The sequence below is a fragment of the Phaenicophaeus curvirostris genome, chromosome 3, assembly GCF_032191515.1.
Source record: "Phaenicophaeus curvirostris isolate KB17595 chromosome 3, BPBGC_Pcur_1.0, whole genome shotgun sequence".
In the NCBI taxonomy this organism is placed as follows: Eukaryota; Metazoa; Chordata; class Aves; order Cuculiformes; family Cuculidae; genus Phaenicophaeus; species Phaenicophaeus curvirostris.
Window position 1 is genome coordinate 17,445,947 of NC_091394.1, and position 24,282 is coordinate 17,470,228.

At 52.2% G+C, this 24,282-nt stretch overlaps 3 protein-coding genes across 3 annotated transcripts; all 3 read left to right on the forward strand.

Moving 5' to 3' along the window:
• The first annotated feature begins 4,794 nt into the window (after nt 1–4,794).
• On the forward strand, nt 4,795–7,262 carry LOC138718506 (forkhead box protein J1-like). The gene is made up of 2 exons (XM_069853015.1): nt 4,795–5,298; nt 6,483–7,262. Exons 1-2 carry the CDS (start codon nt 4,795–4,797, stop codon nt 7,260–7,262), a joined length of 1,284 nt encoding a protein of 427 aa, XP_069709116.1.
• A 5,909-nt stretch (nt 7,263–13,171) lies between these two features.
• On the forward strand, nt 13,172–15,644 carry LOC138718507 (forkhead box protein J1-like). Its single transcript, XM_069853017.1, has 2 exons — nt 13,172–13,675; nt 14,865–15,644. The coding sequence occupies exons 1-2, from the start codon at nt 13,172–13,174 to the stop codon at nt 15,642–15,644; spliced, it is 1,284 nt and encodes a 427-aa protein (XP_069709118.1).
• A 5,926-nt stretch (nt 15,645–21,570) lies between these two features.
• Nucleotides 21,571–24,038, forward strand: LOC138718562 (forkhead box protein J1-like). The gene is made up of 2 exons (XM_069853069.1): nt 21,571–22,074; nt 23,259–24,038. Exons 1-2 carry the CDS (start codon nt 21,571–21,573, stop codon nt 24,036–24,038), a joined length of 1,284 nt encoding a protein of 427 aa, XP_069709170.1.
• The last annotated feature ends 244 nt before the right edge of the window (nt 24,039–24,282 follow it).

Here is a 24,282-nt window from a genome sequence, read left to right on the forward strand (position 1 = left end):
CTCTCTGTGGCACAAGGGTGGCTCTGTCCCGAGGCCTGGGAGCTGCTCCCAGCCCCTGGAGCATCCTTCCCTGTCCCTGCGCGGAGCTCCTGGGCGTGACATGGTGTAAGCACTCGACACTGTCCTTCTGCTCATGCCATGTTCCTACCTGCGTATTCACAGAATCACTAGGTATGGAAAGACCTCCAGGCTCATCTAGTCCAATCATTCCTATCAACCACTAAACCGTGCCCCTCAGCACCTCATCCACCTGCCATTTACATGACTCAATCCCCTCACTGGGCAGCCTCTGCCAGTGCCCAATGACCCTTTCTGTGAAAAATGAGTTGTAGAGAGCAACAAGGTCTCCCCTCAGCCTCCTCTTCTCTATCCCTCCACATGCCCTGTGAAACACAAGTGGCTTTGGAGACCTGGTGGGCACAGGAGTGTGAGCAGAGCTGCACAGAAGCTGCAGAAACAACCAAATCCTTGCAAAATCAACTAAGCTGAGAAGCAGTCAGGCTCTGCCAGGGCTGTGAAGAAGATCACCTCATGCTCAGCTGCTGGGGCAGGCGCGGTGGGGGCAGTGGGTCAAGAGGCAGCAGGTTTGGGAAGCTCCGAGGTGTTTTAACACAGGGTGCGCAGCACAAAGTGCGATCAGCATAAAAGCCCAAACTCTCCAATACTCTGTGAAATCAAGTTTTACTCATTACAACAATAAATGTAATAAATGATTCGTAGGGATTAACAGCGTTAACAGTAACAGCTTTCCAGGCAACTGTCACGGTCCACTCGTGGACACGTGATGGTTCGTTTCATTTATGGTTTCAGAGCGCAAATAATTCAAAGAGTCAAGGGAGTCAAACTTCAATCTAACCTGGCACTTTATTACTTATGCCCGTAAAGCGACGTACGATAGAAAGAGACAGAGAACAAGGAAAGAGATGGGGAGAAGAGGGAAGGAAAAGGGGTTCATGGCTACCACCACGGGTCCCCAGATGTCCGGCGTCTCTGGGAGACAAGGTCCAGAAGGCGTTCTGCTGTTTTGGTCTTTGATGGAGGTGATCCCAGAGTGGGGGGGTCTTCTTCTGTCTCGGTCTTCTGTTCCCCCCTAATTCAGCTGCTCCAGAGCTGTCTTTTATGCCAGTCAATACATGCCTTGCGCATTCAACTCTGGCTTTGCAGCCTAAAAATGTAGATTTATACTCTTAAAATTGGCTTTCATGTCCTATAGGCTTTGGATCCTAATAAAAAGACTTCGGGCTATATCAATGCGAGTTTTGGCTCTCCACATTTGAGTCTGTAAACTAAAGACTTTGCACCCTAAAAATAAAGCTTCATACCCTAAAATGAGGATTACAACTCTAAAATATAAGCTTAGTACCCCAACAAAGAAGGGTTGACACACTACAGATGAGGCCTTGTATTCTAAAAATTAGGATCTGCATTTGAAACTGATTCTTTGAGCCTTAAAAATGTTGGACCCAAAATATGTTTGGATGATACAATAAGGCTTTCAACAATAAAAAAATGAGGTTTAGATGACGAGTCTGAACAATTACATTGCGGCTTTGTACCCTAGAATTCATGCTTTGGACTCTAACTATTACTTTTGAAACTGAAAATGGTACTTTGGACCCTACAGTGATAACTCAAACTCTACAACTGCAAGTCTTAGGAAGAAAGTGGCTTTGGCCCTAAAAATGAGAGTGTAGACCTGCAAGATGAAGCTTTGGGCCTTAAAATAAGATGATGGGTCCTAAAATTAAGACTTGGAGCTGCAAAAGATAGGCTTGGACCCCGTCAATGAGAATTTAGACCCTAAATCTAAAACTTTTGAGTTCTTTAATCTTAGGTTTGGATACCGAAATGAGGATTTAGAATCTGAAATGACCTTTTGTGTCTCAAACTAATATTTGGATGCTAAAAATGAGACTTTGTGATCTAAAACTGAGGTTTTGACCCTGAAAACTAAGCATCAGGCCTAGTTTAATGTATTTGACCTAAAATGAAGGTTTGGACCCTGAAGATGTGGCTTTGGGCTCTACGAATGAGCATTTGGAAATTAATAAAAAGAGCTTTGGGCCCTAAAAATGATGACTTAGGCTCCAAATTGAGGCTTTTGTACCATTAGATTTGTGTTCTGTGCCTTCAAAACGTAGCTTTGGACTACAAAATTTTACAGGCTTTGTGCCAAACCCAGGTAGGTTATGGCTCAAAGCCAAGAACCTGAGCTTTAAAAAAGCTTTTTTTTACCCAAAGAGTGTGCACACCTTGTACCAAGAGAGTGTTCATCCCTCAGTTGGGCATGTCCTTGAGCAGCCCGATGGGATGTGCTCTGAGCGTGAGGTTGGCCTGGGGATCTCTTGATGTTCGCTCTAAACAACACGGACCTGGGCCACGTACCTGTTTTGCTGCCTCAGGTGATGCTCCTGCTGCTCCTGGCACCCCAAGCCCTGATCGCTGCAGTCAGGACCACTCAGTCATGGAGGTGATGGGTGTGGTCTCCAGTGACTGGTGTTTAGACCTGAACTCCAAAAGGGAGGGCTGGAAGCTGTATCCTGCTAATATGGCCTTCTGAGGTTCTTTCAGCACAGACCAGAATGCCTCAGGCCTTGATTTCAGTAATTCTGCTGTCCTAAGTCCTGGTGGCTGTGGAGTGAAGACCTCAGGTTTATCGTACATCCTGGTCACAGAACTTGTTGACAGTAATTTCTGTCTGACAGGAACTTTCTTTTCTCCTTGTCCTCCTCCTCTGCAGCTCTGAGGTTCCCCTGCCTGCATTTGGCTCTGCTTTGCTGCTTGGCTGCCTTGTGTGGGTTTACCCTTGGGCTGGCTAGTCACAACCAGCTTTTTTCCAGCGGAGGTTTTTCCAGCGGAGTCCTGTGGGATGGCTGGCTGCCTCCTGGGAAAGGACACAACAGGGGAAATTTGCCTGAGAATGCAACAAGCCACGTGCCTGTGTGTGCAGCCACTGGCACCTCAACTGACGGCTGCGCTCAGCTCAGGAGAGTAAAATCCCTGCGTCAGGACGCTCGGCTGACAAGCAGCTGTCCCTGAGCAGAACCATGCAGGGGACTCTCCTGAAGGGCCAGAGAGGAACCAACCCTCTGAAATGTGGGGCTTCCAGCAGCCCCACCCCAGCCCTCTGAGCGCTGCCGTCACCACTGTTGGGCAGTGATGAATGGTATGTGTTTGGGGCTGGAAACGGATTCTTCCCTGGTCCAAAAGTGAACCTGTACAGACACCAGCCTCAGATTGCCTGCCTCACCTGACCAGAGACTTCTTCTGCATCACCGTATTCTTCATTTTCCGGAATCCTGGGATTTCAATATGATTCAAGCTAGCAGCAGCAACTGAGGGCAGTTCAGCAAATGCCCCTGGAAAGTGGAAAGAGAAACCTTATCAGAAGAGCATCACTGGGATGCTGCTGGCCCTAGTGGAATGTAGACCTGATCAGTCTTCAGAGGCAGCCGTGGCCACCTTTGAGTACTTGAGGGGCTCCAGCTCCTTGTGTCCTGGAAAACCACACAAGATGGATGGAGGCACTCATCCAGTGTCACTTCCGCAGGCCTTTCCCAAGGGTGCCCATTGCAACCATTGCATCACCCAAACAGGTCATATTTTTGGACCTTCTCTGCAGACAGGGTGTTGTTTTAAGAGAAGCCTCTCAGATCCGGGGAAGGGATGCAACGACCACGCAGACAGCCAGGGTTTGAACTGCTGTCTTACCGGGCAGGTAATCCTTGTTGTCTATCAGGTTGTGGGCAGCTACAAGGTTTCTTGCCAGGCGAAACACTGGCCTCTGGACAGACACGGCCTCATCTCCAACCTGGATCCATTTGGGGATACTGTTGGAGGAACCAAGGGCAGCAACGAGCGCTTCTGGGATCTCCCTTAGTGTGGGCACAGGAGCTGGCAGGGGCCGGGTGGTGACACTGGGCACCAAGCTTCGGAACAAGGTGTGGCTGCCCTGAAGCTTCTTTTGGGGAGAAAAGCCTGTTCTGTGGGAGCGGGGCAGGTGGTTCTGCTGGCCCCGCCCCCCGCTGACTGTTGGGCGCAGCGTCATTCGAAAGGAGTAACCTCCAGCCCCAGCCGCCCCGCGCAGCCCGTGCAGAGCTCCTCGTCCCCGGCCGGCCTCGGCGGGCTCGCTCCTTGCCCAAAGACACGGGATCGCAGGTTCGTAGCAAAGCAGGGAAGGCAGACACTGCATCCCCAGCCTGGGAGTAACGGAGGGCTGAACGGGCAGCTGGCTCTGCGTGAGGGTGTGCCTGGGGTGGGTCTGCGCGGTCCCCCACCGCGTTGTGTTGGGGTGCCAGGAGCAGGGAGGAGCAGGAATAACGTGGAAGAGAGGGAAGCTGAAGGCGTTTTGTCCAGGTCTTTCATCTTGACATTTTGTCCTGCTTAGCAACGTGTGGGAGAAACGCCCACTCTGTTTGGGACGGCAGGGCTGGATGTTGGTTACGTAAGGGGTGGTTTTAGTCGTTGTTGTTTTATTGATTACTTTCTGAGTCCAAGACTTGCTGGGCCCACGAGGGTTGGGTGATACTGGGATGTAGGGGTTTGAGTGAATTTTCGCAAGCTTCCGGGCTGGTAGATCATCCAGGGGAGGTGTCACGGCTCTGGTGCGCAGCAGCCCGGGGATGGATCTCACTCAGCGGCACTGGGAGCACCCAGTCCCAGCCTTGCTCACAGGCCAGAGAGCAGCTGCTCCTCAGAGAGCCTCATCCCTTCCCTGTTGTCATTGCAGGATCTGCTCCGTCCCCTCCCTCCGCTTCAGACGCACCCCGTGAATGCCAGAGCTGCCGATGAGGCATGGCTGAGGGGTGGCAGAGCCACGAGGAGACAGGGAAGGACAGAGGGCAGGAGGGCAGCAGGAGAGACTCGGACGATGTGGACGACAGCCTGCCCAACCTGACGTGGCTGCTGGACTTCTCCATCATCAGCGCTAGCATGGGCAACTCCTCCTGCTGCCCCAGCAGCCCGGACCCCCACAGCTGTCAGGGCATCCCCAGCTTTGCCGAACCGTGCTCACCCCTGGGCACTGACTCAGTGCGCATGGAAACGCCCCACACTCCCCGCATGCCCATCTCCTCCTCCAGCTGGATGACGGAGCACCACGTTGTGTCCACGCACCCTCAGCTGACGGAGGGCATTGACAACCAGACCAACCCCTACATCAAGCCACCCTACTCCTACACCACCCTCATCTGCATGGCGATGGAAGCCAGCAAGGAGCCCCACGTCACCCTCTCCGACATCTACAAGTGGATTACCGACAACTTCTGCTACTTCCGTCAAGCTGATCCCGTGTGGCAGGTAGGACATTTGAGAACTCTTGCCCTGCCCCATCTCCCCTTATGGCTGGGAAGGGCCTTTCACAGCTTCCATCGTGTAAGAGAGAGCTCAGGGTCATTTTTGGAGTGGAAAGGTCCCCATTGCGCTGTTGGTCCCTGCATCTCCTCTTGACTCTGGAGTGAAGGTGTCTCTGTCTCCCACTTCAGCTTCCTGTAGCTTGCTGCCCTGCTCCATCTCAGAGGACACTCTCCAGCACGGGTGGCTTTCTAGAATGTGGTGGGGCAGGAGGCACCTGGATTGCTCCTCCCTCTGCTCTAGTTATTCCCAGCCCAAATCCAGAGCGTGCCAGCTATCCTGCACCACTGCTCCCCCAGGCAGGGCTGAGCTAAACCTTTCTTAGCCCCCCGCCCAGGAACTGTCCACCACCTCCCTGGGCAAGTGGGTGTCTGGAGGCTATTGAAGCCCACCAGAGAGAAAGGTAGGGAAGCCCTTGGTCCCTCTCCAGGGCCACAGGTGTTCCCCAGACTCCCCGTGCTGGGAAACTTACGGCAGGGACTCTATGGGAGAAGCTGAGTACCAGAATCTTGACTTTCTCTTGCAAACTCATGGCTGGATATTCACCACACTTTTAATTCAAAGTGTTCATTGACAGAAGGAAGAGATGCAGGAGGTACACAAGGTTCTTGCAGGGAGGAAGGATTAATATATTAACCCACCAGGAAATATGGCTGGAAAAGCAGAAAATCCTCTTTTTCTTTCTTTCTCTTCCCCATAGTCTTCCCCCCACCTCCTTTAAGCAGTGGCTGATGAGGATGCAGTGATTTTACCCGGAGCTCCTCTGGGCCAGAAGGCACCTCTGGGGACACACAGGGCTGGGGTGGGACAGCCCCCGTGCCTCTCCAGTTTTGCCCGTCCGGTTTGTGTCAGCCTGGCAGCAGGCAGACATGTGCCTGTATTTTAGCAAACCGCTTTCCCCGCAACACTAACAGGAGGTGTGGGTCAAGCTGGGGATGCGAGGAGGGCCCTGATGGTGCTGTCCACCATGGTGATGCCACATGTTGCCGCTGGTCATGGGGCCACATGGATGTAAAGACCCTCCTCTTCCTCCTGGCTGCAAAGATGCTTCTCCACCAGCCTCCCCACGCAGATAGTTGCGGCACCAGCCGATGATTGTTCCACCTTGTTTTTTTTCTCTTTTTTCCCAGAACTCCATCCGGCACAACCTCTCCTCAAACAAGCGCTTCATCAAGGTGCCTCGAGAGAAGGACAAGCCAGGGAGAGGTGGCTTTTGGAAGCTTGACCCGCAATACGTTGAGCAGCTCAAGAGCGGTGCCTTCAAAAAGCAGAGGATGCGCCCAGTGCAGATCCACCCAGCCTCCACTGCGAAAGCCCAGCAAGAAGCACAGCGTGGTGCCTCCCTGGCTGCTTCAGCTTGTGCCTCCAATAAAGTCCTCTCTGTCAACCTGGAGTCACAGCTGCTGCTGAAAGAGTTTGAAGAAGGTCTTGGCAACCAGAACTGGAATCCAGTGGATGGCAAAAGAGGGCTCAAGCGCAAGCAGCCCTTGCCCAAGCAAACAGCCAAAGCGTGTCGGCTTTCCAATTCCGCCTTGCTGAGCCAGGAGGAGCAGACCCAGCTGGGATCCCTGAAAGGGGACTCTGACCCCAGCCTGAACAGAGAGGTCTCCACTTTTGGGGATCTGGAGCTCTTATCTCCAGTCAGCCTCAAAACGCTCAACCTGGAGTTGATGGCACAAGGGCACCACTTTGAATGTCCCCAGGGGCCGGAGCAGGTCCTCACTGAGTCCTCCCAGAACAGCCTGAGCCTGGACGAAAGCTTCGTGGCCACTTCTTTCCTGCAGCATCTCTGTGATGAAGGGACAAGCGATCTCTCAAATTCTGCCAATGCGGAGCAGTTGTTTGAAGTCAGCGATGCCTCTGTAATAGCGGATGTCAGCAACTGGATCAATCTGGATTCCCTCTTGTAAGAGGCCAGTCACCGATCAAAGCCCACGTGTGCTTTAGCAGGATGCTCCCCCCACGCTACTGGGACTTCCAAGAACTGGATTCTTCACCTCTCCTTCGCTGTAGGTTATTAGAGATAGAGTAGGCATCAGGTAGGAGTGAGCAGAAGCTGTAGTGTCAGTGGTTTGCCTTAGACTTGTTGAGAAGTCAAAGATTGTAGAGAATTTCTGTTTAGTAACAACAGCATTTAGGACCTTTAATGTTAGCCGCAATATTTATTGAGAGAGGTTGTAGCTTATGAATTAATAAAGAAGCCTTTAAAAAATCCCATTATCCTTGTTGCAATTTGTACTCAAATTTGGGGAGGGGGTGGGAGTGTGGAGGTGGGAGAATCATAGAATCATAGAACCACAGAATCGTAGAATACTTTGGGTTAAAGGGACCTTAGAGATCATCTAGTTCCAACTCCCCTGCCATGGGCAGGGACACCTCCCACAAGATCAGGCTGCCCAGGGCCCTGTCCAACCTGGCCTTGAGCACCTCCAGGGATGATGCAGCCACAACTTCCCTGGAAAAGTTCTGCATTTCTTCCCGAGTAAAGCACGAGGCAAGCTGAGAATTGAATATCTTCAGGTCACGCAAGGGGCAGAGCAGGGCCTTGGGCTGTTGCTTTGTCCAGGTGCCACCGCCTGAAGTCCCCTGGGATGCCACCACATTGGTGGGGATAGTGTCCGGTGGGCACAGGGCTACAGGCTCTGGAGTGTGGTGTGGATGTATTTGTCTGTACTGATAAGGCCTCTCTTTATTTGCTGTTCTCATTATATTTCCCTCTGTTGGGGCCTCCATACGGTGCCAAAGGGCTGCAGAGATTTGTGTGTGATTTCACCTTTTAATGGGATGTTATTTACAATTAAAAAGAATAAATAAGAACAAGCCTTTTGCCTCCTTGTTCTCCTCCAGCCCCTCCTTACCCTGTCAGACCCTCTCTCCTGGAGGTGGGGGTCACCCCACCAGCCCAGCCCTGCCTGTACACCCGGCCCGGATACACAGATGCCCTCACCCCGCTCCGCAGCAGCACAGTGATTCCTCATGGGAAAACTGATGCACAAACAGCCAGCTGCGTGACAACGGCTACACGCTCTCTGTGGCACAAGGGTGGCTCTGTCCCGAGGCCTGGGAGCTGCTCCCAGCCCCTGGAGCATCCTTCCCTGTCCCTGCGCGGAGCTCCTGGGCGTGACATGGTGTAAGCACTCGACACTGTCCTTCTGCTCATGCCATGTTCCTACCCCTGTATTCACAGAATCACTAGGTATGGAAAGACCTCCAGGCTCATCTAGTCCAATCATTCCTATCAACCACTAAACCGTGCCCCTCAGCACCTCATCCACCTGCCATTTACATGACTCAATCCCCTCACTGGGCAGCCTCTGCCAGTGCCCAATGACCCTTTCTGTGAAAAATTAGTTGTAGAGAGCAACAAGGTCTCCCCTCAGCCTCCTCTTCTCTATCCCTCCACATGCCCTGTGAAACACAAGTGGCTTTGGAGACCTGGTGGGCACAGGAGTGTGAGCAGAGCTGCACAGAAGCTGCAGAAACAACCAAATCCTTGCAAAATCAACTAAGCTGAGAAGCAGTCAGGCTCTGCCAGGGCTGTGAAGAAGATCACCTCATGCTCAGCTGCTGGGGCAGGCGCGGTGGGGGCAGTGGGTCAAGAGGCAGCAGGTTTGGGAAGCTCCGAGGTGTTTTAACACAGGGTGCGCAGCACAAAGTGCGATCAGCATAAAAGCCCAAACTCTCCAATACTCTGTGAAATCAAGTTTTACTCATTACAACAATAAATGTAATAAATGATTCGTAGGGATTAACAGCGTTAACAGTAACAGCTTTCCAGGCAACTGTCACGGTCCACTCGTGGACGCGTGATGGTTCGTTTCATTTATGGTTTCAGAGCGCAAATAATTCAAAGAGTCAAGGGAGTCAAACTTCAATCTAACCTGGCACTTTATTACTTATGCCCGTAAAGCGACGTACGATAGAAAGAGACAGAGAACAAGGAAAGAGATGGGGAGAAGAGGGAAGGAAAAGGGGTTCATGGCTACCACCACGGGTCCCCAGATGTCCGGCGTCTCTGGGAGACAAGGTCCAGAAGGCGTTCTGCTGTTTTGGTCTTTGATGGAGGTGATCCCAGAGTGGGGGGGTCTTCTTCTGTCTCGGTCTTCTGTTCCCCCCTAATTCAGCTGCTCCAGAGCTGTCTTTTATGCCAGTCAATACATGCCTTGCGCATTCAACTCTGGCTTTGCAGCCTAAAAATGTAGATTTATACTCTTAAAATTGGCTTTCATGTCCTATAGGCTTTGGATCCTAATAAAAAGACTTCGGGCTATATCAATGCGAGTTTTGGCTCTCCACATTTGAGTCTGTAAACTAAAGACTTTGCACCCTAAAAATAAAGCTTCATACCCTAAAATGAGGATTACAACTCTAAAATATAAGCTTAGTACCCCAACAAAGAAGGGTTGACACACTACAGATGAGGCCTTGTATTCTAAAAATTAGGATCTGGATTTGAAACTGATTCTTTGAGCCTTAAAAATGTTGGACCCAAAATATGTTTGGATGATACAATAAGGCTTTCAACAATAAAAAAATGAGGTTTAGATGACGAGTCTGAACAATTACATTGCGGCTTTGTACCCTAGAATTCATGCTTTGGACTCTAACTATTACTTTTGAAACTGAAAATGGTACTTTGGACCCTACAGTGATAACTCAAACTCTACAACTGCAAGTCTTAGGAAGAAAGTGGCTTTGGCCCTAAAAATGAGAGTGTAGACCTGCAAGATGAAGCTTTGGGCCTTAAAATAAGATGATGGGTCCTAAAATTAAGACTTGGAGCTGCAAAAGATAGGCTTGGACCCCGTCAATGAGAATTTAGACCCTAAATCTAAAACTTTTGAGTTCTTTAATCTTAGGTTTGGATACCAAAATGAGGATTTAGAATCTGAAATGACCTTTTGTGTCTCAAACTAATATTTGGATGCTAAAAATGAGACTTTGTGATCTAAAACTGAGGTTTTGACCCTGAAAACTAAGCATCAGGCCTAGTTTAATGTATTTGACCTAAAATGAAGGTTTGGACCCTGAAGATGTGGCTTTGGGCTCTACGAATGAGCATTTGGAAATTAATAAAAAGAGCTTTGGGCCCTAAAAATGATGACTTAGGCTCCAAATTGAGGCTTTTGTACCATTAGATTTGTGTTCTGTGCCTTCAAAACGTAGCTTTGGACTACAAAATTTTACAGGCTTTGTGCCAAACCCAGGTAGGTTATGGCTCAAAGCCAAGAACCTGAGCTTTAAAAAAGCTTTTTTTTACCCAAAGAGTGTGCACACCTTGTACCAAGAGAGTGTTCATCCCTCAGTTGGGCATGTCCTTGAGCAGCCCGATGGGATGTGCTCTGAGCGTGAGGTTGGCCTGGGGATCTCTTGATGTTCGCTCTAAACAACACGGACCTGGGCCACGTACCTGTTTTGCTGCCTCAGGTGATGCTCCTGCTGCTCCTGGCACCCCAAGCCCTGATCGCTGCAGTCAGGACCACTCAGTCATGGAGGTGATGGGTGTGGTCTCCAGTGACTGGTGTTTAGACCTGAACTCCAAAAGGGAGGGCTGGAAGCTGTATCCTGCTAATATGGCCTTCTGAGGTTCTTTCAGCACAGACCAGAATGCCTCAGGCCTTGATTTCAGTAATTCTGCTGTCCTAAGTCCTGGTGGCTGTGGAGTGAAGACCTCAGGTTTATCGTACATCCTGGTCACAGAACTTGTTGACAGTAATTTCTGTCTGACAGGAACTTTCTTTTCTCCTTGTCCTCCTCCTCTGCAGCTCTGAGGTTCCCCTGCCTGCATTTGGCTCTGCTTTGCTGCTTGGCTGCCTTGTGTGGGTTTACCCTTGGGCTGGCTAGTCACAACCAGCTTTTTTCCAGCGGAGGTTTTTCCAGCGGAGTCCTGTGGGATGGCTGGCTGCCTCCTGGGAAAGGACACAACAGGGGAAATTTGCCTGAGAATGCAACAAGCCACGTGCCTGTGTGTGCAGCCACTGGCACCTCAACTGATGGCTGCGCTCAGCTCAGGAGAGTAAAATCCCTGCGTCAGGACGCTCGGCTGACAAGCAGCTGTCCCTGAGCAGAACCATGCAGGGGACTCTCCTGAAGGGCCAGAGAGGAACCAACCCTCTGAAATGTGGGGCTTCCAGCAGCCCCACCCCAGCCCTCTGAGCGCTGCCGTCACCACTGTTGGGCAGTGATGAATGGTATGTGTTTGGGGCTGGAAACGGATTCTTCCCTGGTCCAAAAGTGAACCTGTACAGACACCAGCCTCAGATTGCCTGCCTCACCTGACCAGAGACTTCTTCTGCATCACCGTATTCTTCATTTTCCGGAATCCTGGGATTTCAATATGATTCAAGCTAGCAGCAGCAACTGAGGGCAGTTCAGCAAATGCCCCTGGAAAGTGGAAAGAGAAACCTTATCAGAAGAGCATCACTGGGATGCTGCTGGCCCTAGTGGAATGTAGACCTGATCAGTCTTCAGAGGCAGCCGTGGCCACCTTTGAGTACTTGAGGGGCTCCAGCTCCTTGTGTCCTGGAAAACCACACAAGATGGATGGAGGCACTCATCCAGTGTCACTTCCGCAGGCCTTTCCCAAGGGTGCCCATTGCAACCATTGCATCACCCAAACAGGTCATATTTTTGGACCTTCTCTGCAGACAGGGTGTTGTTTTAAGAGAAGCCTCTCAGATCCGGGGAAGGGATGCAACGACCACGCAGACAGCCAGGGTTTGAACTGCTGTCTTACCGGGCAGGTAATCCTTGGTGTCTATCAGGTTGTGGGCAGCTACAAGGTTTCTTGCCAGGCGAAACACTGGCCTCTGGACAGACACGGCCTCATCTCCAACCTGGATCCATTTGGGGATACTGTTGGAGGAACCAAGGGCAGCAACGAGCGCTTCTGGGATCTCCCTTAGTGTGGGCACAGGAGCTGGCAGGGGCCGGGTGGTGACACTGGGCACCAAGCTTCGGAACAAGGTGTGGCTGCCCTGAAGCTTCTTTTGGGGAGAAAAGCCTGTTCTGTGGGAGCGGGGCAGGTGGTTCTGCTGGCCCCGCCCCCCGCTGACTGTTGGGCGCAGCGTCATTCGAAAGGAGTAACCTCCAGCCCCAGCCGCCCCGCGCAGCCCGTGCAGAGCTCCTCGTCCCCGGCCGGCCTCGGCGGGCTCGCTCCTTGCCCAAAGACACGGGATCGCAGGTTCGTAGCAAAGCAGGGAAGGCAGACACTGCATCCCCAGCCTGGGAGTAACGGAGGGCTGAACGGGCAGCTGGCTCTGCGTGAGGGTGTGCCTGGGGTGGGTCTGCGCGGTCCCCCACCGCGTTGTGTTGGGGTGCCAGGAGCAGGGAGGAGCAGGAATAACGTGGAAGAGAGGGAAGCTGAAGGCGTTTTGTCCAGGTCTTTCATCTTGACATTTTGTCCTGCTTAGCAACGTGTGGGAGAAACGCCCACTCTGTTTGGGACGGCAGGGCTGGATGTTGGTTACGTAAGGGGTGGTTTTAGTCGTTGTTGTTTTATTGATTACTTTCTGAGTCCAAGACTTGCTGGGCCCACGAGGGTTGGGTGATACTGGGATGTAGGGGTTTGAGTGAATTTTCGCAAGCTTCCGGGCTGGTAGATCATCCAGGGGAGGTGTCACGGCTCTGGTGCGCAGCAGCCCGGGGATGGATCTCACTCAGCGGCACTGGGAGCACCCAGTCCCAGCCTTGCTCACAGGCCAGAGAGCAGCTGCTCCTCAGAGAGCCTCATCCCTTCCCTGTTGTCATTGCAGGATCTGCTCCGTCCCCTCCCTCCGCTTCAGACGCACCCCGTGAATGCCAGAGCTGCCGATGAGGCATGGCTGAGGGGTGGCAGAGCCACGAGGAGACAGGGAAGGACAGAGGGCAGGAGGGCAGCAGGAGAGACTCGGACGATGTGGACGACAGCCTGCCCAACCTGACGTGGCTGCTGGACTTCTCCATCATCAGCGCTAGCATGGGCAACTCCTCCTGCTGCCCCAGCAGCCCGGACCCCCACAGCTGTCAGGGCATCCCCAGCTTTGCCGCACCGTGCTCACCCCTGGGCACTGACTCAGTGCGCATGGAAACGCCCCACACTCCCCGCATGCCCATCTCCTCCTCCAGCTGGATGACGGAGCACCACGTTGTGTCCACGCACCCTCAGCTGACGGAGGGCATTGACAACCAGACCAACCCCTACATCAAGCCACCCTACTCCTACACCACCCTCATCTGCATGGCGATGGAAGCCAGCAAGGAGCCCCACGTCACCCTCTCCGACATCTACAAGTGGATTACCGACAACTTCTGCTACTTCCGTCAAGCTGATCCCGTGTGGCAGGTAGGACATTTGAGAACTCTTGCCCTGCCCCATCTCCCCTTATGGCTGGGAAGGGCCTTTCACAGCTTCCATCGTGTAAGAGAGAGCTCAGGGTCATTTTTGGAGTGGAAAGGTCCCCATTGCGCTGTTGGTCCCTGCATCTCCTCTTGACTCTGGAGTGAAGGTGTCTCTGTCTCCCACTTCAGCTTCCTGTAGCTTGCTGCCCTGCTCCATCTCAGAGGACACTCTCCAGCACGGGTGGCTTTCTAGAATGTGGTGGGGCAGGAGGCACCTGGATTGCTCCTCCCTCTGCTCTAGTTATTCCCAGCCCAAATCCAGAGCGTGCCAGCTATCCTGCACCACTGCTCCCCCAGGCAGGGCTGAGCTAAACCTTTCTTAGCCCCCCGCCCAGGAACTGTCCACCACCTCCCTGGGCAAGTGGGTGTCTGGAGGCTATTGAAGCCCACCAGAGAGAAAGGTAGGGAAGCCCTTGGTCCCTCTCCAGGGCCACAGGTGTTCCCCAGACTCCCCGTGCTGGGAAACTTACGGGAGGGACTCTATGGGAGAAGCTGAGTACCAGAATCTTGACTTTCTCTTGCAAACTCATGGCTGGATATTCACCACACTTTTAATTCAAAGTGTTCATTGACAGAAGGAAGAGATGCAGGAGGTACACAAGGTTCTTGCAGGGAGGAAGGATTAATATATTAACCCACCAGGAAATATGGCTGGAAAAGCAGAAAATCCTCTTTTTCTTTCTTTCTTTCTCTTCCCCATAGTCTTCCCCCCACCTCCTTTAAGCAGTGGCTGATGAGGATGCAGTGATTTTACCCGGAGCTCCTCTGGGCCAGAAGGCACCTCTGGGGACACACAGGGCTGGGGTGGGACAGCCCCCGTGCCTCTCCAGTTTTGCCCGTCCGGTTTGTGTCAGCCTGGCAGCAGGCAGACATGTGCCGGTATTTTAGCAAACCGCTTTCCCCGCAACACTAACAGGAGGTGTGGGTCAAGCTGGGGATGCGAGGAGGGCCCTGATGGTGCTGTCCACCATGGTGATGCCACATGTTGCCGCTGGTCATGGGGCCACATGGATGTAAAGACCCTCCTCTTCCTCCTGGCTGCAAAGATGCTTCTCCACCAGCCTCCCCACGCAGATAGTTGCGGCACCAGCCGATGATTGTTCCACCTTGGTTTTTTTTCTCTTTTTTCCCAGAACTCCATCCGGCACAACCTCTCCTCAAACAAGCGCTTCATCAAGGTGCCTCGAGAGAAGGACAAGCCAGGGAGAGGTGGCTTTTGGAAGCTTGACCCGCAATACGTTGAGCAGCTCAAGAGCGGTGCCTTCAAAAAGCAGAGGATGCGCCCAGTGCAGATCCACCCAGCCTCCACTGCGAAAGCCCAGCAAGAAGCACAGCGTGGTGCCTCCCTGGCTGCTTCAGCTTGTGCCTCCAATAAAGTCCTCTCTGTCAACCTGGAGTCACAGCTGCTGCTGAAAGAGTTTGAAGAAGGTCTTGGCAACCAGAACTGGAATCCAGTGGATGGCAAAAGAGGGCTCAAGCGCAAGCAGCCCTTGCCCAAGCAAACAGCCAAAGCGTGTCGGCTTTCCAATTCCGCCTTGCTGAGCCAGGAGGAGCAGACCCAGCTGGGATCCCTGAAAGGGGACTCTGACCCCAGCCTGAACAGAGAGGTCTCCACTTTTGGGGATCTGGAGCTCTTATCTCCAGTCAGCCTCAAAACGCTCAACCTGGAGTTGATGGCACAAGGGCACCACTTTGAATGTCCCCAGGGGCCGGAGCAGGTCCTCACTGAGTCCTCCCAGAACAGCCTGAGCCTGGACGAAAGCTTCGTGGCCACTTCTTTCCTGCAGCATCTCTGTGATGAAGGGACAAGCGATCTCTCAAATTCTGCCAATGCGGAGCAGTTGTTTGAAGTCAACGATGCCTCTGTAATAGCGGATGTCAGCAACTGGATCAATCTGGATTCCCTCTTGTAAGAGGCCAGTCACCGATCAAAGCCCACGTGTGCTTTAGCAGGATGCTCCCCCCACGCTACTGGGACTTCCAAGAACTGGATTCTTCACCTCTCCTTCGCTGTAGGTTATTAGAGATAGAGTAGGCATCAGGTAGGAGTGAGCAGAAGCTGTAGTGTCAGTGGTTTGCCTTAGACTTGTTGAGAAGTCAAAGATTGTAGAGAATTTCTGTTTAGTAACAACAGCATTTAGGACCTTTAACGTTAGCCGCAATATTTATTGAGAGAGGTTGTAGCTTATGAATTAATAAAGAAGCCTTTAAAAAATCCCATTATCCTTGTTGCAATTTGTACTCAAATTTGGGGAGGGGGTGGGAGTGTGGAGGTGGGAGAATCATAGAATCATAGAACCACAGAATCGTAGAATACTTTGGGTTAAAGGGACCTTAGAGATCATCTAGTTCCAACTCCCCTGCCATGGGCAGGGACACCTCCCACAAGATCAGGCTGCCCAGGGCCCTGTCCAACCTGGCCTTGAGCACCTCCAGGGATGATGCAGCCACAACTTCCCTGGAAAAGTTCTGCATTCCTTCCCCAGTAATGCACGAGGCAAGCTGAGAATTGAATATCTTCAGGTCACGCAAGGGGCAGAGCAGGGCCTTGGGCTGTTGCTTTGTCCAGGTGCCACCGCCTGAAGTCCCCTGGGATGCCACCACATTGGTGGGGATAGTGTCCGGTGGGCACAGGGCTACAGGCTCTGGAGTGTGGTGTGGATGTATTTGTCTGTACTGATAAGGCCTCTCTTTATTTGCTGTTCTCATTATATTTCCCTCTGTTGGGGCCTCCATACGGTGCCAAAGGGCTGCAGAGATTTGTGTGTGATTTCACCTTTTAATGGGATGTTATTTACAATTAAAAAGAATAAATAAGAACAAGCCTTTTGCCTCCTTGTTCTCCTCCAGCCCCTCCTTACCCTGTCAGACCCTCTCTCCTGGAGGTGGGGGTCACCCCACCAGCCCAGCCCTGCCTGTACACCCGGCCCGGATACACAGATGCCCTCACGCCGCTCCGCAGCAGCACAGTGATTCCTCATGGGAAAACTGATGCACAAACAGCCAGCTGCGTGACAACGGCTACACGCTCTCTGTGGCACAAGGGTGGCTCTGTCCCGAGGCCTGGGAGCTGCTCCCAGCCCCTGGAGCATCCTTCCCTGTCCCTGCACGGAGCTCCTGGGCGTGACATGGTGTAAGCACTCGACACTGTCCTTCTGCTCATGCCATGTTCCTACCTGCGTATTCACAGAATCACTAGGTATGGAAAGACCTCCAGGCTCATCTAGTCCAATCATTCCTATCAACCACTAAACCGTGCCCCTCAGCACCTCATCCACCTGCCATTTACATGACTCAATCCCCTCACTGGGCAGCCTCTGCCAGTGCCCAATGACCCTTTCTGTGAAAAATGAGTTGTAGAGAGCAACAAGGTCTCCCCTCAGCCTCCTCTTCTCTATCCCTCCACATGCCCTGTGAAACACAAGTGGCTTTGGAGACCTGGTGGGCACAGGAGTGTGAGCAGAGCTGCACAGAAGCTGCAGAAACAACCAAATCCTTGCAAAATCAACTAAGCTGAGAAGCAGTCAGGCTCTGCCAGGGCTGTGAAGAAGATCACCTCATGCTCAGCTGCTGGGGCAGGCGCGGTGGGGGCAGTGGGTCAAGAGGCAGCAGGTTTGGGAAGCTCCGAGGTGTTTTAACACAGGGTGCGCAGCACAAAGTGCGATCAGCATAAAAGCCCAAACTCTCCAATACTCTGTGAAATCAAGTTTTACTCATTACAACAATAAATGTAATAAATGATTCGTAGGGATTAACAGCGTTAACAGTAACAGCTTTCCAGGCAACTGTCACGGTCCACTCGTGGACGCGTGATGGTTCGTTTCATTTATGGTTTCAGAGCGCAAATAATTCAAAGAGTCAAGGGAGTCAAACTTCAATCTAACCTGGCACTTTATTACTTATGCCCGTAAAGCGACGTACGATAGAAAGAGACAGAGAACAAGGAAAGAGATGGGGAGAAGAGGGAAGGAAAAGGGGTTCATGGCTACCACCACGGGTCCCCAGATGTCCGGCGTCTCTGGGAGACAAGGTCCAGAAGGCGTTCTGCTGTTTTGGTCTTTGATGGAGGTGATCCCAGAGTGGGGGGGTCTTCTTCTGTCTCGGTCTTCTGTTCCCCCCTAATTCAGCTGCTCCAGAGCTGTCTTTTATGCCAGTCAATACATGCCTTGCGCATTCAACTCTGGCTTTGCAGCCTAAAAATGTAGATTTATACTCTTAAAATTGGCTTTCATGTCCTATAGGCTTTGGATCCTAATAAAAAGACTTCGGGCTATATCAATGCGAGTTTTGGCTCTCCACATTTGAGTCTGTAAACTAAAGACTTTGCACCCTAAAAATAAAGCTTCATACCCTAAAATGAGGATTACAACTCTAAAATATAAGCTTAGTACCCCAACAAAGAAGGGTTGAAACACTACAGATGAGGCCTTGTATTCTAAAAATTAGGATCTGGATTTGAAACTGATTCTTTGAGCCTTAAAAATGTTGGACCCAAAATATGTTTGGATGATACAATAAGGCTTTCAACAATAAAAAAATGAGGCTTTAAGGCCTTAATTGAGGTTTAGATGACGAGTCTGAACAATTACATTGCGGCTTTGTACCCTAGAATTCATGCTTTGGACTCTAACTATTACTTTTGAAACTGAAAATGGTACTTTGGACCCTACAGTGATAACTCAAACTCTACAACTGCAAGTCTTAGGAAGAAAGTGGCTTTGGCCCTAAAAATGAGAGTGTAGACCTGCAAGATGAAGCTTTGGGCCTTAAAATAAGATGATGGGTCCTAAAATTAAGACTTGGAGCTGCAAAAGATAGGCTTGGACCCCGTCAATGAGAATTTAGACCCTAAATCTAAAACTTTTGAGTTCTTTAATCTTAGGTTTGGATACCGAAATGAGGATTTAGAATCTGAAATGACCTTTTGTGTCTCAAACTAATATTTGGATGCTAAAAATGAGACTTTGTGATCTAAAACTGAGGTTTTGACCCTGAAAACTAAGCATCAGGCCTAGTTTAATGTATTTGACCTAAAATGAAGGTTTGGACCCTGAAGATGTGGCTTTGGGCTCTACGAATGAGCATTTGGAAATTAATAAAAAGAGCTTTGGGCCCTAAAAATGATGACTTAGGCTCCAAATTGAGGCTTTTGTACCATTAGATTTGTGTTCTGTGCCTTCAAAACGTAGCTTTGGACTACAAAATTTTACAGGCTTTGTGCCAAACCCAGGTAGGTTATGGCTCAAAGCCAAGAACCTGAGCTTTAAAAAAGCTTTTTTTTACCCAAAGAGTGTGCACACCTTGTACCAAGAGAGTGTTCATCCCTCAGTTGGGCATGTCCTTGAGCAGCCCGATGGGATGTGCTCTGAGCGTGAGGTTGGCCTGGGGATCTCTTGATGTTCGCTCTAAACAACACGGACCTGGGCCACGTACCTGTTTTGCTGCCTCAGGTGATGCTCCTGCTGCTCCTGGCACCCCAAGCCCTGATCGCTGCAGTCAGGACCACTCAGTCATGGAGGTGATGGGTGTGGTCTCCAGTGACTGGTGTTTAGACCTGAACTCCAAAAGGGAGGGCTGGAAGCTGTATCCTGCTAATATGGCCTTCTGAGGTTCTTTCAGCACAGACCAGAATGCCTCAGGCCTTGATTTCAGTAATTCTGCTGTCCTAAGTCCTGGTGGCTGTGGAGTGAAGACCTCAGGTTTATCGTACATCCTGGTCACAGAACTTGTTGACAGTAATTTCTGTCTGACAGGAACTTTCTTTTCTCCTTGTCCTCCTCCTCTGCAGCTCTGAGGTTCCCCTGCCTGCATTTGGCTCTGCTTTGCTGCTTGGCTGCCTTGTGTGGGTTTACCCTTGGGCTGGCTAGTCACAACCAGCTTTTTTCCAGCGGAGGTTTTTCCAGCGGAGTCCTGTGGGATGGCTGGCTGCCTCCTGGGAAAGGACACAACAGGGGAAATTTGCCTGAGAATGCAACAAGCCACGTGCCTGTGTGTGCAGCCACTGGCACTTCAACTGATGGCTGCGCTCAGCTCAGGAGAGTAAAATCCCTGCGTCAGGACGCTCGGCTGACAAGCAGCTGTCCCTGAGCAGAACCATGCAGGGGACTCTCCTGAAGGGCCAGAGAGGAACCAACCCTCTGAAATGTGGGGCTTCCAGCAGCCCCACCCCAGCCCTCTGAGCGCTGCCGTCACCACTGTTGGGCAGTGATGAATGGTATGTGTTTGGGGCTGGAAACGGATTCTTCCCTGGTCCAAAAGTGAACCTGTACAGACACCAGCCTCAGATTGCCTGCCTCACCTGACCAGAGACTTCTTCTGCATCACCGTATTCTTCATTTTCCGGAATCCTGGGATTTCAATATGATTCAAGCTAGCAGCAGCAACTGAGGGCAGTTCAGCAAATGCCCCTGGAAAGTGGAAAGAGAAACCTTATCAGAAGAGCATCACTGGGATGCTGCTGGCCCTAGTGGAATGTAGACCTGATCAGTCTTCAGAGGCAGCCGTGGCCACCTTTGAGTACTTGAGGGGCTCCAGCTCCTTGTGTCCTGGAAAACCACACAAGATGGATGGAGGCACTCATCCAGTGTCACTTCCGCAGGCCTTTCCCAAGGGTGCCCATTGCAACCATTGCATCACCCAAACAGGTCATATTTTTGGACCTTCTCTGCAGACAGGGTGTTGTTTTAAGAGAAGCCTCTCAGATCCGGGGAAGGGATGCAACGACCACGCAGACAGCCAGGGTTTGAACTGCTGTCTTACCGGGCAGGTAATCCTTGGTGTCTATCAGGTTGTGGGCAACTACAAGGTTTCTTGCCAGGCGAAACACTGGCCTCTGAACAGACACGGCCTCATCTCCAACCTGCATCCATTTGGGGATACTGTTGGAGGAACCAAGGGCAGCAACGAGCGCTTCTGGGATCTCCCTTAGTGTGGGCACAGGAGCTGGCAGGGGCTGGGTGGTGACACTGGGCACCAAGCTTCGGAACAAGGTGTGGCTGCCCTGAAGCTTCTTTTGGGGAGAAAAGCCTGTTCTGTGGGAGCGGGGCAGGTGGTTCTGCTGGCCCCGCCCCCCGCTGACTGTTGGGCGCAGCATCATTCGAAAGGAGTAACCTCCAGCCCCAGCCGCCCCGCGCAGCCCGTGCAGAGCTCCTCGTCCCCGGCCGCCCTCGGCGGGCTCGCTCCTTGCCCAAAGACACGGGATCGCAGGTTCGTAGCAAAGCAGGGAAGGCAGACACTGCATCCCCAGCCTGGGAGTAACGGAGGGCTGAACGGGCAGCTGGCTCTGCGTGAGGGTGTGCCTGGGGTGGGTCTGCGCGGTCCCCCACCGCGTTGTGTTGGGGTGCCAGGAGCAGGGAGGAGCAGGAATAACGTGGAAGAGAGGGAAGCTGAAGACGTTTTGTCCAGGTCTTTCATCTTGACATTTTGTCCTGCTTAGCAACGTGTGGGAGAAACGCCCACTCTGTTTGGGACGGCAGGGCTGGATGTTGGTTACGTAAGGGGTGGTTTTAGTCGTTGTTTTATTGATTTCTTTCTGAATCCAAGACTTGCTGGGCCCACGAGGGTTGGGTGATACTGGGATGTAGGGGTTTGAGTGAATTTTCGCAAGCTTCCGGGCTGGTAGATCATCCAGGAGAGGTGTCACGGCTCTGGTGCGCAGCAGCCCAGGGATGGATCTCACTCAGCGGCACTGGGAGCACCCAGTCCCAGCCTTGCTCACAGGCCAGAGAGCAGCTGCTCCTCAGAGAGCCTCATCCCTTCCCTGTTGTCATTGCAGGATCTGCTCCATCCCCTCCCTCCGCTTCAGACGCACCCCGTGAATGCCAGAGCTGCCGATGAGGCATGGCTGAGGGGTGGCTGAGCCACGAGGAGACAGGGAAGGACAGAGGGCAGGAGGGCAGCAGGAGAGACTCGGACGATGTGGACGACAGCCTGCCCAACCTGACGTGGCTGCTGGACTTCTCCATCATCAGCGCTAGCATGGGCAACTCCTCCTGCTGCCCCAGCAGCCCGGACCCCCACAGCTGTCAGGACATCCCCAGCTTTGCTGCACCGTGCTCACCCCTGGACACTGACCAACTGTGCATGGAAATGCCCCAAACTCCACGCATGCCCATCTCCTCCTCCAGCTGGATGACGGAGCACCACGTTGTGTCCACGCACCCTCAGCTGACGGCGGGTATTGACTACCAGACCAACCCCTACATCAAACCACCCTATTCTTATGCCACCCTCATCTGCATGGCGATGGAAGCCAGCAAGGAGCCCCACGTCACCCTCTCCGACATCTACAAGTGGATTACCGACAACTTCTGCTACTTCCGTCAAGCTGATCCCGTGTGGCAGGTAGGACATTTGAGAACTCTTGCCCTGCCCCATCTCCCCTTATGGCTGGGAAGGGCCTTTCACAGCTTCCATCGTGTAAGAGAGAGCTCAGGGTCATTTTTGGAGTGGAAAGGTCCCCATTGCGCTGTTGGTCCCTGCATCTCCTCTTGACTCTGGATTGAAGGTGTCTCTGTCTCCCACTTCAGCTTCCTGTAGCTTGCTGCCCTGCTCCATCTCAGAGGACACTCTCCAGCACGGGTGGCTTTCTAGAATGTGGTGGGGCAGGAGGCACCTGGGTTGCTCCTCCCTCTGCTCTAGTTATTCCCAGCCCAAATCCAGAGCGTGCCAGCTATCCTGCACCACTGCTCCCCCAGGCAGGGCTGAGCTAAACCTTTCTTAGCCCCCCGCCCAGGAACTGTCCACCACCTCCCTGAGCAAGTGGGTGTCTGGAGGCTATTGAAGCCCACCAGAGAGAAAGGTAGGGAAGCCCTTGGTCCCTCTCCAGGGCCACAGGTGTTCCCCAGACTCCCCGTGCTGGGAAACTTACGGCAGGGACTCTATGGGAGAAGCTGAGTACCAGAATCTTGACTTTCTCTTGCAAACTCATGGCTGGATATTCACCACACTTTTAATTCAAAGTGTTCATTGACAGAAGGAAGAGATGCAGGAGGTACACAAGGTTCTTGCAGGGAGGAAGGATTAATATATTAACCCACCAGGAAATATGGCTGGAAAAGCAGAAAATCCTCTCTTTCTTTCTTTCTCTTCCCCATAGTCTTCCCCCCACCTCCTTTAAGCAGTGGCTGATGAGGATGCAGTGATTTTACCCGGAGCTCCTCTGGGCCAGAAGGCACCTCTGGGGACACACAGGGCTGGGGTGGGACAGCCCCCGTGCCTCTCCAGTTTTGCCCGTCCGGTTTGTGTCAGCCTGGCAGCAGGCAGACATGTGCCTGTATTTTAGCAAACCGCTTTCCCCGCAACACTAACAGGAGGTGTGGGTCAAGCTGGGGATGCGAGGAGGGCCCTGATGGTGCCCTCCACCATGGTGGTGCCACATGTTGCCACTGGTAATGGGGCCACATGGATGTAAAGACCCTCCTCTTCCTCCTTGCTGCAAAGATGCTTCTCCACCAGCCTCCCCACGCAGATAGTTGCGGCACCAGCCGATGATTGTTCCACCTTGTTTTTTTTCTCTTTTTTCACAGAACTCCATCCGGCACAACCTCTCCTCAAACAAGCGCTTCATCAAGGTGCCTCGAGAGAAGGACAAGCCAGGGAGAGGTGGCTTTTGGAAGCTTGACCCGCAATACGTTGAGCAGCTCAAGAGCGGTGCCTTCAAAAAGCAGAGGATGCGCCCAGTGCAGATCCACCCAGCCTCCACTGCGAAAGCCCAGCAAGAAGCACAGCGTGGTGCCTCCCTGGCTGCTTCAGCTTGTGCCTCCAATAAAGTCCTCTCTGTCAACCTGGAGTCACAGCTGCTGCTGAAAGAGTTTGAAGAAGGTAATGGCAACCAGAACTGGAATCCAGTGGATGGCAAAAGAGGGCTCAAGCGCAAGCAGCCCTTGCCCAAGCAAACAGCCAAAGCGTGTCGGCTTTCCAATTCCGCCTTGCTGAGCCAGGAGGAGCAGACCCAGCTGGGATCCCTGAAAGGGGACTCTGACCCCAGCCTGAACAGAGAGGTCTCCACTTTTGGGGATCTGGAGCTCTTATCTCCAGTCAGCCTCAAAACGCTCAACCTGGAGTTGATGGCACAAGGGCACCACTTTGAATGTCCCCAGGGGCCGGAGCAGGTCCTCACTGAGTCCTCCCAGAACAGCCTGAGCCTGGACGAAAGCTTCGTGGCCACTTCTTTCCTGCAGCATCTCTGTGATGAAGGGACAAGCGATCTCTCAAATTCTGCCAATGCGGAGCAGTTGTTTGAAGTCAACGATGCCTCTGTAATAGCGGATGTCAGCAACTGGATCAATCTGGATTCCCTCTTGTAAGAGGCCAGTCACCGATCAAAGCCCACGTGTGCTTTAGCAGGATGCTCCCCCCACGCTACTGGGACTTCCAAGAACTGGATTCTTCACCTCTCCTTCGCTGTAGGTTATTAGAGATAGAGTAGGCATCAGGTAGGAGTGAGCAGAAGCTGTAGTGTCAGTGGTTTGCCTTAGACTTGTTGAGAAGTCAAAGATTGTAGAGAATTTCTGTTTAGTAACAACAGCATTTAGGACCTTTAACGTTAGC